Raw genomic sequence first — 13689 nt, 5'->3', positions numbered from 1 at the left:
AGCTACATGGAAAGAATTCAACCAAGCAGCAACTATTATGCAACAAGTGTGTAGAACATAGCCCTAAAGCAAAGTCGAAACTGAGTTTCCCTCTATCCTTCTATGTTGTGTATTTTTTCTTCCCTTTGGACTTGTATGAGAAGGAAAAAGGTGGATCAGCTATCAAAAGTGGGATAGACAACTGAAGATAAAACAGGATCACTTTCCATTTTGAAGTATGTATTTCCCTTCCCCTTCAGAAATGACTGGTTCAAGAAAACAAGAGTACTACCTTATTGTAGATTAATAACGCGAACAGTTGAGTAGCTTCGATCGCCAGTGTGTGTGTTTGCTCAAGGTCATCATCTTCAAACTGCCATTAGTGAATGGCAACAAATGAGCCAAGAGAACTACTTAAACATAATACAAATACCCTAAAATGATTTACTATAGGAATCAATTAACTTGCGGGGAAGAAAAAGTGTGTTAGTGCATATCATGCAAATCCAAAAGATTAACTATCTGCTGTTAATCTCACCAAAAGATTAAGACTATGCAATTTGAAAACTTTAGTATCGAATCTTCTCAATGCATTCAGTAGTCGCATTACAATTAGACTTAAAACAACATACTTGACTAGAAATCCAACAAGTTGATACAAGGCATTGAAACACAACTTTACAATATAGTGCTCAACACCCTACTCACGGCATACTCAGCGAAAATCTCTATGGTTAGTTATCAAGAGAGACATTGGCAAAGAAGGATATGCTTGACAGTCCTCGGTTCACCTTCAAGCATATCAAACTTAAGTGATGCTGTACCAAACAAATGCAGTTGATGCTATGCAACACAAACAGGTGCAGGTGTAAATGCTCCGGCTGGTTTAACTGGCCAAGATAGATCAGGGAGAACCTCTGGCGTTGTCGATGCATAATCCAAGCTGTGGTCGCTGGCTGACATAGTGAAGTGGAATTCAATCTGGAGGCGTTGATGCAATGGAGTGGACGATGTCCGTCCTTTCTTGATATCAGTTTGCAGTTCCCGAATTGGAATTGCAGCCAGGAAGGTCTTAAGGTACTCCTTGCATGATTCCTTTCCCCGACACACAAGATCCCCTTCCATTGCAGTATTTCTCTTTTCCTGGTCCTCGTTCTCGACCTCACTGGTGGCATTTTCAGTCTCATTAGAAACCAAATTGATGCATGTGGTATCGTCGAACTTGAGGATGTAAGCCTGTTGACAACCCTCAAAGAGACGCTCACCAAGAGTGTCGATTATATAATAAGCATCGCGTTCAACCTTCAGGACGAAGAAATGATCATTCCAGCTTACAATATATAGCTGAGGTCCTGCGTCATTTGAGCAGTCAGATCCCGTTCGGCTGATCTCATCCCAGATGCTGTCAAAGGACATAGCTTCACTTAAAAAGTCAAAGCCAATGTTGTTATCAGCGCCTTCAGGATGAAAGAATCCAATGAAAGATTTTGTAGGAACAACAGATAGTGGCCGAATCTTAGCTTGAAGAACTGTCTCTAGGTCAAAGTGCTTGTCAGGAAAAAACTCTTGATAAACATGGTTTTCACAAAGGTTCCTCCATTCAAGAGAGCCCTCTCGGATGAGGCCATCAAACTGAGACCTAATGGGCATCATGTTCTGGTTCTCATGAAACCAGTCAGCAATGAAAGCAACAAGGGCTGTGCATGCGCTCTCGCCTGAGGCTCGCTCACTCCTCTGATCGATGGATGCGAAAAACACATGAGTGGTAAGCTTCATGTGCCCATCTCGACTAATTAGGTCCTTTGATTCCCAGCTGCCTATCACAAAGCAGTCATCACCAAAGATGGATACTGATGATCGGTTCATAGCACTTCCATCATCCACATTTTGCCTCTGCAAGAATATTACCAAAACATCTTCAGTTACTTTCCAAACTAAATTATTGAACAAAGAAAGCAAATACAAATACAACTTCTTAGCCAGTAATAGAAATTCAATGATCTGTCCCACACTCCATCCCAAGGAGTACTCCTATACCCAATTATGGCTGGTTCAAACTTTTGAAAATGGTTTCAGATAAAATTAAACGTTCAATTGATCCTAGGATGATGATATGGTATCTGTGTACCCCCATTGGATTTGATTCACCTGTTGAATTTGACAAAAAAACAGATTCTGATAGGACCATATCCATTCTTCCGAAGAAGAAATTGATAAGACCAAGTGATTTACTATCAAACGATCCCTCACCAAAACAGATAAAAATGGCAACATATGTAAGAATCAAAGGAAAACTATATTGATGATTTCCAAATAGATAGTCAGTGAAACTTACTCTGGCAGAGATTGATTCATCCGACGAACTCAGCACCCGACGATCATAGTCAATGTCATCCCCTCCCTCTTCATATGCTTTCTTGAGCAGTGGTTCGCCTTTGAATTTAGGAGACCTGAAACTCAACTTCCTCTTTTTCCAAGGAAGAAAACTCCTCTTTGACATTGAAAGTTCAGGAATGGATAACAGTTTATCCTCTGCATGAGAACAACCTACATCTGATCTTCGATGATTGTGGTAGACCCAATCCTCATTTTCTCCATACATCTTCATCTCATACCCAGCATTATTAACAGATACTAATGTGCCATAACTGAATGAATTCCTGGCATTAGTATCCACTTTGTTGTCTTCAACATCCTCATCAAGGTCATCAGAAGAATCTGTGTCAAATGGATAGCTGTAATCTACATCGTCACTCCTAGCCGAGTATTTCCCCTCACTACCAATGTCATCTGAGCAAGTCTTTTTAGACTTCCGAGTCGATACAATTTCTGTCAAATTTTTCACCTTTCTCAATCCGGCTTTAAGTGCAGATTTTTCTTTCTCAGGAGGGATACCATCTCCTGACCGAGGTGAGGATGCACCAACCAGCCAATTCTGGGCATCAGAAGAATCTTGTGAAGATCTCAATTCCAACATACTGAGTGCCAACTGCAAAACAAACAACTTCCAGAGTCAAATTCTTGAACTAAGTAAAGATTCATCAAGCGACTTAGATTTATGTCATTTGTGATCACAACAGTACAACAAGAATTCATAGGTGACAAAAGGTAAGAGGTGTGGTTGTGGGCATGGCAAGGAAACCAATATGTGACAATGGAGTCTTGCACCAGATGCTCACAAGCAACCATCACTCGCAATCATTTATTTGAGAAAAAATAAATCCAAACAAGCAGAATAGGAGTTAACATACATGAAGCGACAAATTAGACTCGGTGGCACCAGGAAGTAACAATGGAAGATAGAGCTCAATCCCCTGTTCAGCAGATGTGAATTCTGATATGTTGAGTGAAGCAACACCAAGCAAAGATTCCTTGGTCTTGGGGCCTTGTCTTGAACCCTAGATCAGAATTAAATCAATTTAGCTCCTCCTCATAAAATGCAATTAAACACAACAAAAAGTACTTTTCCCAAAAATTGATATTCTGAAACTACAAAAAGAGACAGAGAGGAAATATAAAGTAATAAGTTTGGCTTAAACTGGTTGATAAACAAGTAAAATAGCTACATATGATATTGTAATTGACAAGAGCAGGTCATAGTATCTAATTTATCAAATCAACTATCCAGTATGTCTGCTATGTTATACAGCTTCAAATAAGACTTTGGTATTGTTTCTTTCACATTTTTCATCACAACTTTGTCGCAGCATATTTTCTTGATACTCAAAAATAAGTGGAAATCGAGTGAATTATTTTAGGTATCAGGACAGGATACGCAAACACGCATAGAGATTTTCCATTTAAAAAATAAATCAAACTAAAAGTAATATATACTAATCACAATGAAATCGGTCAAACTCATGAGTTCTGAATTCAGAAAAGGCAATAAGAACACATGAAGCAAAGGCTGCCAGTGGAGATAGAATTAATGAAACAATAGAGTTGACTTTTGAAACAAAACGATTGTGCATCTCTGAGATAACGACAGAAATTACAGAAACATCCATTTTTCTTGAATAGATTTATAATAAATAAAAATCATCAGGATTCTAACATTAGCAACTTGCCAATGTAATACAACACGCGAAATTTAAGAAAATTAACTATTATTTCTTCAAGGAAATTGTTAACAATAGAAAACCAAGGAAGTGATCAATGATTCCTGGGAGATAACATGTTATTTAAATTGAAATGATAACAATTGAACCCAGAAAAAGGTACAAAACACTTTGTTTTTTTTCTGGAAAGCACACTAACACAGTTTCAGAAAAGTACTATTTGGTCGAATATTCCAAAGATCACAAACCAGACCAACCTAAACCAACACTAATCAGAACTTATTTGATGAAAAAAAATCGACAAAAGAAGGTCAAAGAAAAAATAATAACATTTTTTTATCGGATAAAGAAGTGACCAATAAATGTCAAGAAATCACAGAAAAGAAAAACCTCCATACCAAAGAATCACTGTCAAACAAGAAATCCACAAACTAAAGAAAGCTGAGGTCGATGTCCTACGATGACTCACATTGAACACAGTAAATAAGACCTCCCATGGATGCAAAGCGTTCTCCCTGTGCGCAGTCCAGGTACAGACGGTCTCAAATTCCTCATTCCACTCCACCACACCGCCATCGCCGACCTGCACCTCTCTCGTCCGGTCCTTCTTCTCCGTCCTCCGCAGCGAGCTCAGCGCCAACTTCGGCCCCTTCCACCTCACCACCAAAGACACCTTCTTCCCCGCTGCCGGCGCATCATCCTCAGCGCTGACCCCTTCGACCCTCCTCACCACCAGCTTCACCTGAAACTTCCTCGACAACAGCGGCGGCCATGGCCGCCACCGCATCATCCTGGACGCCATCTCGGCACCGATCCGACCCCCTCAGAGCCCACTATCCAGTGAACGCACCGGAAACCCCCTCGATCGCCGCAGGAAGGTCGAATCGACGCCAAAATGAGACCTCCGACAGGAAGACAAGAGGAGGATACGGAGGAAAAGGAAGGATTTTGGATAGCGATTTGAAGAGAGATCGAGGAAACGGAGGAGAAAGAGCAGCGAAGATATGAACCTTGCTGCGGGCTTTGGCCACTAGATGAAATGTATAAATAAACGAAGCGGCAGTTGTTTACTTCACGTGGTCACTGAAGCAGATCATCTAACGGACATTTGAGCTAACGGTAACGGAATCATGCCTTTCTATTTGACAAAATTGTCCCTGAAATTGGATAAATTATTTATCTGACAGGACCAAAACGTGGCAATAAATAGAAATTTATCAATCTTTGCACGCTGTTTTGTTTTGCTTTTTTATAAAAAAAAAAAAAAGCATCTCTGTTTTTGTTTTTTTTAAGATTTTCAAAACAGGCCCCTTTTTTTAAGATTTTCAAAACAGGCCCGTGATAGCAATTTTATGTAATTTCCACTTTAAAAATTATATATATCCACATTTGGATAGTTTTTAAATTATCTTTTTCAAATAAATTGATTTTTAAGATTATCGTCATAAATGATTTATGAGAACATTGTCATTTTAAATTAAATTTTACGTATAAATCTTTAATGTAATTTTAAATATCTTAACTTATATTAAAAATATTAATTAGTTTTTATTTTTATCATTATAATAGATAAAATTAAACGGTCATTTAAAGAGATAAATATTATTGTGAACGATGAATAACTTTTGTTCTGCATATGACTACACTGAATATAAAAAATACTTAAAATTTATTTTAAAATACTTTACATAAATAAAATATGTTTACATGAAATGAATAAACCATATTCATCATGAGGCATAATATGATAAGATTATTTTTATTTTTTTCCATCATATGCTAATTTCTCTTTAATGTCCAATGACTTTAATTTTTTACGCTTTTGGAGTACTACATCCACTCGCATCAACAAGTCTAAGTGTCTAACATCTTTAATTTATGTGAAGAGAAACTACATCTATCAAACTTCTCTAAGTAAACAAAAATCCCATGGCGTTCACTAAAGTTAGAACTATATATCAATCAAATATTTATGAATAAATTTGACGTTTAATTTAGCTTAGTAACGGGGGTGAAAGGTGTGTGATTACTTTAAAGGATTGATCATGTTATTATCTTTCATTCTCTCCTCATTGACTATCCATTTTTATACTCTCATATATCTCTTGACTTAAAAAATTAAGGGGCGCCCGCACCCATCTACCCCACCTTGGCTCCATCTTTTGTGATAAAAGATGATTCATTCATCCCTAACGTTTCTGTCAATTCGTCTTTAGATCAACACGAAAAAAATAAATCACGAATGATAAAACCTGTCATTACCTCCAATTCTCTCTTCATTTTTATACTCTTATATCTCTTATATTAAATTAAGGGGTGGCCGCACCCATCTGCCCCACCTTGGCTCCATCTCTGCTATGAGAGGAGCATGCCTATATTCATTTAATAACATCTAACTCATTAAGGTTAGTAAACAAAGATAGTGAACTTTCTTTAAAATGTTTATAAATAATATTCACAAACAATCAAACTTATATATAAATAAAGAAGTTTGCCCGAATACATAATATTAAGTTCATTAATCATCCAAATAAGATTTAAAATATAAGAGTTCTACTCACTCGAATTAAAAACTCTATAATATTTAAATGAATCGAAGTTAAATCAAACTCAAACTAAATCTAAACTTCAAAAACAAATAAGTTGTTTGATTATTATTAATATTATTTTAATAATCTAAGTATCTGGCTATTTGAACCGATTAATCATAGAGATAAATGATCCGACCATAAAAGTTTTCTATTGACCACAAGATAAATCTGGAAAATGTAAATGAGTCCTATGAATGGCCCAACATCACGAGTATTTCGAACATCATAGGTGTATGAGGTACCCAGCGTGAGTTTCAAACCTTTGTTACATGAGAGTTCGTCTTATCTCTTATCATCGTATCGTATCGTTCCCCGAGGGACTGTTTGGTTCATTTTACACTTACTTAGTTTGGCTCAATTACCTTATCAAATATGATTAAACAATACGACAACAACCAACAACAATCAATCCTTATCCTACAAAGTAGGGTCGGCTATATGGATTTTTTTATGTCATTGGGCTCTATCCCCTATAATATCATTATTTATACTTAAATAAATTTTATTATTGTTACTAATCAAGTCTTTTTTTTTGTCTTCCTCTTTCTCGTTTAATGTGTGTGTTTGTTATAGTTTCATATCGCCTAACTGGAGCATTTATTAGTCATCTAAGTATATGTCCGTATCATTTTAAATATGTCTCTCGGAGTTTTCCTTCTATATATGCAACTCTGATTTTCTTTCTAATACTCTCATTTATTATTCTATCCATTCTCGTATGTCCACATATTCACCTTAACATCCTCATCTCTGCAACTCTCATCTTCTGCTCAGATGCTTGAGTTATAGTTCAACATTCAGCTCCATATAATATAACAGGTCTAACTGTGACTTTGTAGAATTTTTCTTTCAGTTTTAAAAATACTTTATAATTACATAAAACATCTTACGCTCTCCTCCATTTCAACTCTCCTATTTGTATTTTATGTAAGACATCTCTCTCAATTCATTTATCATTTTATAAAAATGATTCTTAATATTTAAAACTCTCAGTTCCAGATAACTCGTCATCTTCTATCATAACAATTATCTCATTATGTCTAATATTACTAAACATAAATTCTATATATTCTATTTTTATTCTACTAAGCCTAAAATCTTTCCTTTATAGTATTTTCTACCAAGATTCCACTTTAGTATTTACTTCTTCACATATTTTATCTACTAAAATAATATCATCTACAAATAACATACACAACGACACTGTATCTTGAATGTGTGCAGTGAGTTTACCCATAAGTAGTGTAAAAAAGATAAGCACTTAGAATTGATCCTTGATATAACCTTATCTTTATTGGAAATGCTTCAGTTACTCCACCTGAAATCTTCACTCTGGTTGTTATATCCTCATACATATTGTTAATTAGTTCAATATATGTTACGCTAACGCCTCTCTTTTCTAAAATTCTTCATATAATTTCTTTTGTGATTCTATCATAAGCTTTTCTAAGTTAGTGAATATCATGTGTAGATCTTATTTTTGCTCTTGATATTTTTCAATTAGTTGTCTAAGAAAATGTATAGTTTCTATTGTCGACCTTCCAAGCATGAACCCAAATTGATTTTCAATTACTGTTGTCTCATTCCTTAATTTTTTTTTTCTATTACTCTTTTCTAAAGTTTCATGATATGACTCATTAGTTTAATATCATTATAATTTACATAATTTTGTATGTCTCGCTTATTTTTATATAAGAGAAATAGAATACTAACCCTTCGTTGATAGACATTTTTTTTTGTTTTCAATATAATATTAAATAATTTTATAAATTATTCAATACCTTATTTTCTCGGTACTTCTATACCTCTATCAAAACATCATATGGTCTAATGGCTTTTTCCATAGTGCATCCCATTTAAAGTTTGTTCTACTTTTGAAATTTGAATTCTACGATAAAAAAAATAAATTTCTATACTCATTTGACCTACTTAAATAATTTAAGTTAAATTTATTACCTAAACCTTCATTAAAAATATTTTTTTTCACCACTCTTTTATTTCTCCATCATTTACCAGTACCATATTGCATTCATGTTTAATACATTTTATTTGGATAAGATCTCTTGTCTTTCTTTCTATCACTTTAGTTATTATATAAATGTCTTTTTCCCCTTTTTAGTATCCAATTTTGATATAATCATTCAAAAGTTTTATTTTTTGCTTCATTCAATATTTTCTTAGCCTCTTTCTTATCTATTGTATATTTTTTTTTTAAGTTTTTCTCGTTTTTACAAATATATAATTCTTTATAAGTAGTTAGTTTTTCTTTTCACCTTCTCTTGTACTTTCTCATTTCACCATCAAGATTTCTTACTTGGTGGTGCATGTTCCTTTCACTCACCGAGTACACTCTTAACTACTATTTTCATCTTTGATACCATCTTATCCTATGTGATATTAAAGTCACCGTATATTTCACCTAATGTTTGTGCTCGTAGATTCTCCTTAAATGTATTTTACTTCCTATCTTTAAACTTCCACCACTTAATTTTAGGAGTCGTATATATTTTTTTCTATTGGTATTATATTTGAGATGTATATCCAATACTACTAACCTATATTGGATAGTTAAGTTTTCGCTATGGATGACTTTGCAATCTTTATAAATATTTCTATCCCTCTATTTAATCATAAAAAATTCAATTTATGATTTATTATTCTCACTTTTAAACATGACATAGTGTTCTCTATTTTTTTTAAAAAAATGTATTAGCCAATATAACGTCATATGCTATCGCAAAATCTATTATAGTTTTCTCTTTTTCATTTCTTGTTCTAAATATGTAACCTCCATATACCCTCTCATATTCTTTATTTTTCACTTTGACATGTCTATTTAGATCACCTCCTATTAAAATCATTTCATTTGATAGAATATTTTGTAATATTTTATCTAGGTCATTCCAAAATCTTGATTCGGTAGCTTCATCAAATCATAATTGCAGTGTATATATATATTAATTACATTCATAGTTTCTTTCACCACTATTATCTTAAAGGTTATAATTCTATCCTCTTTTCTATTAACTCATGCAACTTCATTTTTTTAACGAACTATCTACAACAATACTCACTTTATTTCTTGTTTTATCTTTCCTATATATCATAACATAAAATCTAAGTTTTCTATTATTTTTACCTTCTCACCTACTCATTTTGTCTCTTGTACATATAAAATACAAATTCTTTTCCTAATCAACGCATCTACTACCTCTATTGATTTACTAGTGAGGGTTTCTATGTTCCATGTTCTAAATCTTTAACTATTAGTTTTTCTATAATATCTATTCTTATCCAACTTATGGTGTGAGAACTCTTATCTATTTAACACTACAACCAAGTTTTTATGGAGATGTAGCTGTTCTTATCGATACATTACAGTCAAACCCTATAACGAGAACTCTTACATATTTAGCACTACACTAGAGTTCTGAAAATGTAACAGTCCTTACCGAGATGTTACAGTCGGACCTTACAATGCGTTCCTTTTGGAGAATGACCTACCATTAGCATATTAGTTTAATAGATTCATTCATTGAACATTTGTCATAGTTTAAAGTTGGCTGACAACCTAACGTAACTCTCCTCCTTTATCCAGTTTTGGAACCGGCCATGACTAGTTCATGAGTTAAGTTTGAACAGTATAGAATTTAATTCAATTTAACTTGTTTATATCCCTATATAAAGTTATTATCGTTCTTAAATAATTTAACAAGCTAGCGTGAAGAAATTTTTGTATTCCTTAAATAGTAGAGACACATAAAAAAAAAATATAACAAACACAATTTAGCGTGATTTAGCATGATTTAGTATAAAGATACATCCACAAAGAAGACTCAAATCTATCAAATATAAAAATACAATAAAATTAGACAAGTCATGCCCATAACTTGCTCAAAAGATCCATCTATCCTTCCTAGCCCTCATTCAATATTGATGAACAAAAGTTGAAAATGCCACCTTCAATATTTTTAAACTATTGAAAATCCTCTGTCAAAAGAAAACTTTTAAAACATCAAAAACTCTTTGTCAAATAAAACATTCTTTTCCACAAATATGTTAGTATTCATAGCCTCCAATCACATCCTATATAGTATCTCTAAGATTATGAAACACTCCACTAATGAAAAATTACATAGTTGTTGATGTACCTAGTAAACCCATATTGGGTGGTCCCCCTATCTTAGCCTTGTGCGTCGACCGACATCTTCCATATCAATAGGGTCCCACCAAGTCTTGATCTCTTCTACTTACACGACTACAATGATCTCTAGACAACAAGTAATCCTGGTCGAGCAAGTTCTCTCTAATTTCAACTTCCGACAATCCCTGAAGCAAAATCAACCCCAGTGAAGTTGCCTACCTGGAAAGTGAAATTAAATTAAGGACCAAACAATACCAGAAGTACGATCCAACGATTGTTGCCCCTAGTGAAATGGCCTACTTATGTGGATGGTCGTCGGACAACACTTTACTCCTACCAAGGGCTAGCATGACGGTTTACATGGACCTTTCACCTAGCAGCTATATAAGACTTTGTAAAGGTAATGAAGGTATGATTTTATGTAGGATCTAATTGCATGTTAGAAGGGGTGAAGTTTATAATTTTACGAGGTAATAGATAACAATTCTAAATAGAACACAAACTATGCAACAACAAAATCAAATATCTTAGTTAACCAAAATCAAACTTAATTAACTAAACGAGATATGAAATTTAAAGAATACTTGAGAAGGTTAATGTGCAAATTCGATAAGTAATTTAGCGGGGTCCCGGGGAAGAATTCATTATATGCAGTCTTACCCTACTTTTTGCAAGAAGATATTTTCAGGATTCGAACCCGTGACCTTTTAATCATAAAACAATAATTTTACTATTACGCCAAACCTCCCCTTCAGATCCAAACAAATAAAGGATCCAAAATATACAAAACTCGATAATGCTATGTATTACTTTCCTATCTTCCATGCTTCAATAAGTTTAATTTTGACTAAACTCATTTTTAGCATGCTTGTTATTTCACATATCAACCAAAAATATTTACCCACTCCAAAAAAAAAAAAAAAGAAATTATTTATATCTAATTCGAATGAAAAATCTTTTTAAAAAAACTCATACAAATGTTGTCCTCCCTCATCTTCCACAACCACAAATTAAAGCTCTTGCTTTGGCAGTGTGGCAACTGACACCATGATCTCATTATCACCACCACCACTACCACCACCACCACCACCTACAACAAAACACTAGCTAGCTAGGAGGGCCATATGCTTTGAAAATCCAACTATAAATGCCTTAGTCAAAGTCACCACAATTTTGCCCCCTCACACTTTTCTTGTGTTTCATAAGACAAGGGCAATCCTCCAATTGCTTGGAGGTGAAAAAGCATATGCCCACATGTTGTTTTGAGTGGTAAGGACATGTTTGATGTGTTGTATGTTCCTAAGATTATAAGTGTTTTGCACCTCACATTTTAAAGTAGCATCTATTCCTTTTGCTTGAAACCAAAGATTTTAAAGAGAAACTAAAACATTTATTATTAGTGTGGGCAACATCATAAAATCTAAATTGTACTCAGTATAGAAAATAATTTTACTATGATTATAAAATAATAAAAATAATATTAAATATTGGAAATACATATTTTTCAAAAATATATATATGACCATACAAATTTACAAGTTATGGTCCTGTATATAATCTCTATTGGACTTGCGTTATGGTTCTTTTGGCTGCCATGATGTCATTTGGTGCCTTCTATTTGTCTTCCTCCAACCACTTTTGGATTCCTCATTTAGAGCATTGAAGGATGAGATAGTAAAGACCTACACAAGTCAAATGCTTTGATTTGTAAAAATTTGAGGAAAGACATCAAACTTTAGTTTTGCTTACTTCAAGTGAGGGAAGGATGATGTGGGTTCATATATGGAGATTTGTTAAGTAGAATTAGAAAGTTTAATCCATTAAAATGCTATTATATGTGATCTTTATTTTGTTTTATTTTTATGTAAATACATTGAGATGTTAACAAAATAAATGAGCTTAGGCTAAATTTGTTTAATAGATGCACATTTGTATGTGTTTGAGTGAGTGTGTGTGAATGCGCACCTATGTCGTTATATATATATATATCTTACGACAAACAAACAAAAAAGAAGCATATTTCCTAAGAAAACCAAACAAGATAAAACTAGATTTTATGTTAATTTAGTGCCTTTACAAGATCTAATGCACTAATAAGTTTGGTTGCTGAGCTCAACCATTGGATTCTTTTGTTATTTCTTTAATAATACATCTTTATCAACATTTGTACAATGGATAATTTAATTAATGGCCGACCAATAGTACTTACCATCACATTTGTTTAATAACTCGATGGTTTATTAATTCGATAGGTGCATTTTTTATTTTTATTATATTTTTATATTTATGTTGAATTTGATGAGATCTTAGTGAAGTATTTTGGAGCCTAAAAGATGACATAGATACGGATAAAGATTGTGATAGATCTAGCCATCCTAAGTGTAGTTTTTGATGTTGAAAAATGCCAACAAATGAATAAGAATAATAGATGCTTTTATGAATATTATTTTTTTTTTAAAAAAAAAATATAATATTAAATTTGAAAAGAAATATTTAAAGTTGGTTAAGTATTTATATATTAACTCTAAACTTTTAATTTGTTTTCTTAAACAAATATTGTAGAAAGGGCATAAAGTGAAAAGGGGACATAGTTAGAAGAAGAGACATAGATGGTGAAAGGATAGGGAAGAAAGGCTCTCAATTGGTAGAGAGGACAAAGAGTCTTAGAGAAACTGAGGAAAATAATGAAGTCCACTTCCATGGATGAGTTGAATGAATTGAGAGACATCCATGATGAGATCCACAAACAACACTTGCTCTCTTCTCAACCTTCAATTTCACTTAGTGGTAGTGTTGTTGCTGTCCAACATTCCCTTTCTTTTGACTTGGAGCAAGTCCAACAACAAGTGGGAAGACTTTTGATTTTAGAGTTTCTTTTTGAAAGAAAAACATGATTTTTTTTTTTCACAAGTTGGAA

General features: G+C 33.5%; 1 protein-coding gene across 1 annotated transcript; it reads right to left on the bottom strand.

Moving 5' to 3' along the window:
• Positions 1-524: 524 nt before the first annotated feature.
• LOC122024778 lies at positions 525-5058 on the bottom strand. The gene is made up of 4 exons (XM_042583480.1): positions 4507-5058; positions 3231-3377; positions 2315-2968; positions 525-1872 (listed from the first exon to the last, which is right to left on the bottom strand). Exons 1-4 carry the CDS (start codon positions 4837-4839, stop codon positions 823-825), a joined length of 2184 nt encoding a protein of 727 aa, XP_042439414.1. The 5' UTR covers positions 4840-5058; the 3' UTR covers positions 525-822.
• Between the last annotated feature and the right edge of the window lie 8631 nt (positions 5059-13689).

This window comes from Zingiber officinale, chromosome 1A, assembly GCF_018446385.1.
Source record: "Zingiber officinale cultivar Zhangliang chromosome 1A, Zo_v1.1, whole genome shotgun sequence".
NCBI lineage: Eukaryota > Viridiplantae > Streptophyta > Magnoliopsida > Zingiberales > Zingiberaceae > Zingiber > Zingiber officinale.
Note: the sequence above shows the minus strand (reverse complement) of the source record. Positions and strands in the feature narration are given on the sequence as shown.

What these genes read in the sequence shown, in the direction of transcription:
- LOC122024778 (XM_042583480.1), bottom strand. Translation starts at nt 4,839, where the DNA reads ATGGCGTCCAGGATGATGCGGTGGCGGCCATGGCCGCCGCTGTTGTCG. An exon ending in TCTTATTTACTGTGTTCAAT is followed by an intron (nt 3,378 to 4,506) that starts GTGAGTCATCGT and finishes ATTCTGATCTAG; the next exon opens with GGTTCAAGACAAGGCCCCAA. An exon ending in ATGAATCAATCTCTGCCAGA is followed by an intron (nt 1,873 to 2,314) that starts GTAAGTTTCACT and finishes ATATTCTTGCAG; the next exon opens with AGGCAAAATGTGGATGATGG.